General features: G+C 43.8%; 1 protein-coding gene across 1 annotated transcript; it reads right to left on the reverse strand.

Moving 5' to 3' along the window:
* Positions 1-4,177: 4,177 nt before the first annotated feature.
* Positions 4,178-5,733, reverse strand: LOC121649054 (PWWP domain-containing DNA repair factor 3B-like). Its single transcript, XM_041999583.1, has 5 exons — positions 5,709-5,733; positions 5,106-5,313; positions 4,859-4,954; positions 4,554-4,742; positions 4,178-4,186 (listed from the first exon to the last, which is right to left on the reverse strand). The coding sequence occupies exons 2-5, from the start codon at positions 5,112-5,114 to the stop codon at positions 4,178-4,180; spliced, it is 303 nt and encodes a 100-aa protein (XP_041855517.1). The 5' UTR covers positions 5,115-5,313; positions 5,709-5,733.
* Between the last annotated feature and the right edge of the window lie 267 nt (positions 5,734-6,000).

Consider the following 6,000-nt stretch of genomic DNA (forward strand, 5'->3'; position numbering starts at 1 on the left):
ATTTTTTTTAAAGAAATAACAAAAATTCGTCATTGCCATGATTTATTTGTAAAATCTTTGTTTGTCTTCCAGATTAGTTTTACGGTGTGTTGATTAACTTTTTATGTTATGTTTTGTAGTTTGTGTTGCGTCGTAGTCACGCGTCATGGTTTTAATAAACGATCTTTGTCTCACGCACACACACACACACACACACACACACACACACACACACACACACACACATACACACACACACACATATGACTTGACGTAACAGCCATGTTGCGTTCACTGAACTCGGAGCTCTACTTTTACCCCCCAAATTGATCTAAGTGTGAAAACTGGAGCTCTATACGGTATATGTTAATGAGTGTAAGTTAATCTGAATGGATGGTCGTCTAGCTATCAAAGAATTTGTGTCCCTGGCAGAATTAAGAACACCAAGAGTAATGTCTAAAATGAAATATACTAAATCGATTAGTTTTAATTGTATAAATATTGTTTTGTATTACGTCTTTTTGCTATATTTCTTTGTCCCTGAGCAGAGTCCCCATCACTGCAGACGGCGCACCGATCCGCCTGTCCATCTCCCGCTCCATCCTTCCCTCACTTGTGAACAAGACCCCGAGATACGTGAACTCCTCCACTTGGGGCAGGACCCTATTGCGGACCTGGAGAAAGCACTCCACCCTTTTCTGGCTGAGGACCATGGTCTTGGATTTGGAGGTGCTGATTCTCATCCCAGCCGCTTCACACTCGGCTGTGAATCGCTCCAATGAGAGCTGAAGATCACGTCCCGATGAAGCCAACAGAACCATGTCATCTGCAAAGAGCAGAGACCCAATCCTGAGGCCTCAACACCTCGGCTGCACCTAGAAATTCTGTCCATAAAAGTTATAAACAGAATCTGTGACAAAGGACAGCCTTGGCGGAGTCCAACCCTCACTGGAAACGATTCTGATTTACTGCCGGCAATGCGGACCAAGCTCTGACACCGGTTGTACAGGGACCAGACAGCTCGTACAAGCAGGTCCGGCACTCCATACTCCCGGAGTACCCCCCACAGGAGTCCCTGGGGGACAGTGTCGAACACCTTCTCTAAGTCCACAAAGCACATGTAGATTGGTTGGGCAAACTCCCATGCCCCCTCAAAGACCCTGAAGACGAAAACCACACTGCTCCTCCTCAATCCGAGGTTCGACTATCCGACAGACCCTCCTCTCCAGCACCCCTGAATAGACCTTACTGGGGAGGCTGAGGAGTGTCATTTTTGAAGAGGGGGACCACCACCCCAGTCTGCCAGTCCAGGGGAACTGTCCCCAATGTCCACACGATGCTGCAGAGGCGTGTCAACCAAGACAGCCCTACAGCATCCAGAGCCTTAAGGAACTCTGGGCGAACCTCATCCACCCCCAGGGCCCTGCCACCGAGGAGCTTTTTAACCACCTCAGCGACCTCAGCCCCAGACATAGGAGAGCCAGCACCAGCTACCCCAGACTCTGCTTCCTCATCGGAAGACGTGTTGGTGGGATTGAGGAGGTCTTCGAAGTATTCCCTCCACCATCTCACTCCTTCTTCAGCTTGACGGCATCCCTTACTGCTGGTGTCCACCAACGAGTCGGGGGTTACCGCCACGACAGGCACCAACGACCTTACGGCCACAGCTGTAGCTGGCCGCCTCGACAATAGATGCACAGAACACAGCCCACTCGGACTCAATGTCTCCCGCCTCACCTGGGACATGGTTGAAGCTCTGCCAGAGATGGGAGTTGAAACTCTTTCTGACAGGGGACTCTGCCAGACGGTCCCAGCAGACCCTCACAACACGCTTGGGTCTGCCTGGCCTGACCGGCATCCTCCCCCACCATCTGAGCCAACTCACCACCATGTGGTGATCAGTAGACAGCTCCGCCCCTCTCTTCACCCGAGTGTTCAGGACATGCGGCCGCAAGTCCGACGACACGACTACAAAGTCGATCATCGAACTGCAGCCTAGAGTGTCATGGTGCCAAGTGCACATGTGGACACTCTTATGTCTGAACAAGGTGTTCGTTATGGACAGTCCATGATGAGCACAGAAGTCCAGCAACAAAACACCACTCGGATTCAGATCAGGGGGGCCGTTCCTCCCAATCACGCACCTCCAGCTGTCGCTGTCATTGCCCACGTGAGCATTGAAGTCCCCCAGCAGAACGAGGGAGTCCCCGGAAGGAGTGCTCTCCAACACCCCTTCCAAGGACTCCAAAAAGGGGTGGGTACTCTGAACTGCTGCTTGGTGCATAAGCAATAATGTCAATAAATTCCATCAATACACTGAGAGCAAAATGAAGAGGCTAGATCTACGAATAACATTTTTCTCATGTAAAAACTACTAAGATTGTTTTGTGTTACTTATTTATATTTATTTCTGCTGAAAAAAAGGGTGAGCTAAAGCTAACTGTGTTTACTAAGCAGCAGCTTGAAATGAAAACAACTGCAAGAAGACAAATGTCATCACAACCAAACATGGACAAACCCGCTGCAACACGCCTGTGACAGTTTACAGTCCCGGCATTAACAATAAAATGTTACAGTAAGGCTGATATTAATTAGCAATAGCATTAGCAAAACGTATTACTTACCTGTCGAGAAGGAAAGTGGCAACCTCCAACTTTTAGGCCCCTTTTCTTCCTTCAGTCGGCACAAACACTCAATACTTGACCGATGTTCACCCTTTTCCTGCTTTGTTTTTGGTCCGCTTTAATTTCAGAAATGTATCAGGTAGATGGCATTTCTAGACAGTGCTATCCATCTGGCAGCTCTGGAGCGCCGCCTCACATGACAGCAACCTACTAATGTTATTGGCATAGAATCCTTTAGTATAGCTGTTGGCATCGCAACCAAACGTAAATATTTATATATTTTGGACCCGTCAAAATTCATTAAACAATTATTTATATCCTATAATATATTTTTTCATTTAAAATGAATACTTTATTTCTGCACCCCTCTAGACGTTTTTTCGACGTATTATTTTCTAAAAATAAACTGCTTTGATGGAAAATTTGTAGCTATCACCTTTAATTGATGACACATTTAAGTAATTATTTAATGAAGTATTTAATTATTTGATTGTGGCACTTTTACTGCTCCACAGTTTCCTTGCAGTTCATGCTGCTTGGTATTGTGGCGCCAGGTCACGAGAGAATACAGTTTCTCATTCACATTTATGAATACCGCGGGCTTCCGTACTAGTCGTGTAGCGTCGAAGTCCGCGTTTTGTTACCATAGCAACGCATCGGTTAAACATTGGAGGCCGAAAGGGTGAGTTCAAATTAAAGTTTCCATTTTTATTCTTATTTTATTGGTTTATTTGACATGGAAGTTAAAAACCGGAACTTTTCTCCTTCTAACGGGTTAGTTTCTGTTTCCGGTCAGAGAAGAAGAAGGACGTCGTTTCGTACAGCTCGCAACGGTGGAAGATTAAACCTTTTCCAGCCCTAAACAAACAATTTTTGAGGTTGTTGCGGGGGGGCGGCATGGTTCGGCAAGGTAGAGCGGTCGTCTCGTAACCGGTTCGATCCTCGGCCAAGTCTACTTTATGTCGAGGTGTCCTTGACAAGACACCGAACCCCTGACTGCTCCTGATGGGTTGTGGTTGAGCGCCTTGCATGGCAGCTTCCGCCATCAGTGTGTGATGTAAAGCGCTGTATAAATGCCATAAATGCTCCTATTTTTTCTCTCCATTTTTTTCGAAGATTTTCTGCTATAAATTTAAAAATAAGTAACTTGGTATGGAAACATTGGCCATAAATCCACCTGACAGCAGCAGCCTATTCTGTTTTCATAATTGGATTAGATTTATTAGACTTTTCTACGAAGCTGAACTTAGCTTCCGATTCGCGCAGCCTCCGATTCGCTAGTTAAGGGAAATTTTAAGGGACCCTTAAGTCAGAACGCAAGTTACTGTATTTCTCTATTAACCCTGCGTTTTACTGATACTCAATGCCGTCAAAGCTGTCTTAGATTATTCTACAGAGCCTACTGAATCTGAAAAACATAGTTTGTGATTTGTGAAACCTTTCTCTGATTTGTGAAAATGCAATAAAGGCAGATTTCACTCATTTTTCTGCCATTTTTACGCATAATACCTGGTCCAGATGTTATAATATTACGCTGAGTCAGGCCAAACCTGTCCTAGATTATTCTCCAGAGTCTACTGAATCTGACAAACACAGGTGAATCTGATTTAAGAAACCTTTATTGAAACGTTTTTACACAAGTCCGCGCCTCTCCATGTCATTCCTTATTACCATCTCCATGGCCTCCATTTCACTAGAAAAAGAAATCATATTTTTTGACAGAGATTTTGGGCTATTTTTTAAAGGACATTTAAATGTTTCACTAACCTCTCATCCATTGGTCCATGATCAACCTCTGCCACTGCGTCTTTTGTTGTCATGTTCCTTATTTCTTCCAAGGCCTTTACTGTCACCTTTGTTACAGGTATCATATCCCGATCATGCATCCATATTATTGTCAATGTTATTATGCTCATACCTCTACATTTAAAAAGGCACCTATTGACTTACCTCTGGCAACATCACAACAAGGATGTCATAGGACAGCATGGCGGAGACTTCATCTGAGACTTTTTCACAGTTATGAAGGAAGCCTGTCAGGTACTTAACTATCCTGTCCAACTGTTGGTCATCAAACAATACTGGAACCCACTTTTGTGTAAATTCAAAGTGGGGCTGCTTCTCTCCAGACACGACGGCCTGAAAAATAAATGTACTCAAACTTAACTGTACTGTTTGCTTGCTGGAGGTGGCATGGTCATTGTGATCACATAATGATTAAGCGTTATGTGATGAACAAAAAGAAAAAGGCGTACCTGCAGTGTATCTTCTGCACCCTTTTGTTCCACAATGAACTTGACAAGTGCTTCATTTTCTTCTGAACGTTCAGCAGCAGCCTCTGCTGCCTTGTCCTACAACAAAAGATCAGTAAAATTATTTGTATAGAGCAATACATGAGAATATTGATATTATTATTATGCAAACACACTTGCTGATATATTCTTCATCTCCAACAACCTAAATTTCAGAATTTTAGACTGGAGATTAAGTGTTGATGCTTACCCTGACCATAACTATGTGCCCAACATGGGACGATGGACGCAACTTTTTGGGGATATTTTTCTCAGTGATTATTGTGTCTCCACTCCCGGGGTGCTGGCATTCTTGTAGGCCATCATAGAAATGCCATTTTTGGTCTGTACCCAGTTTGTGGAACGCCACAAAGTGATTCAAAGTACTCAGGTGATACGTCACAGCAGCTGGCTCATACCTACAAGTGACAAAATATATTTTGGGAAATGAGCAGTTTTTTTTTGTTTGTTTGTTTGTTGTTTGTATCATAATAAATCATGCCGATGCAGATTCTCAGTCATCCAGGTCATTCTCATTCAGAAGGTTGAAGCAAAGCATCTGGACTTGTACAGTTTTCTTGAAAAAGATACCTTCCCTTAACAGAGGTGGTGGACTTAGACATAATCTTTCCTCCACATGTAACACAGTGCTGTCTTCTATTCTTTAGAATGAAGCTGCTTGGAGGAGCAGAGAAACTCTACAAGTCAAGATGCCTCGCTTTAACCTTTTGAATCATGATAAATCACAATTTTATTGAAAATAAGATTATCATGCAGTAATTTAATGTGTATTAAACATATTTGGTAAACTTACTTTCCACAAAGTACTGTCACCAGATTTGGCAAAGCTGTAGGATATTGCTTTTTATATTTTGTCACTTGTAGGTATGAGCCAGCTGCTGTGACGTATCACCTGAGTACTTTGAATCACTTTGTGGCGTTCCACAAACTGGGTACAGACCAAAAATGGCATTTCTATGATGGCCTACAAGAATGCCAGCACCCCGGGAGTGGAGACACAATAATCACTGAGAAAAATATCCCCAAAAAGTTGCATCCATCGTCCCATGTTGGGCACATAGTTATGGTCAGGGTAAGCATCAACA

The sequence above is a fragment of the Melanotaenia boesemani genome, chromosome 11, assembly GCF_017639745.1.
Source record: "Melanotaenia boesemani isolate fMelBoe1 chromosome 11, fMelBoe1.pri, whole genome shotgun sequence".
Lineage (NCBI taxonomy): Eukaryota > Metazoa > Chordata > Actinopteri > Atheriniformes > Melanotaeniidae > Melanotaenia > Melanotaenia boesemani.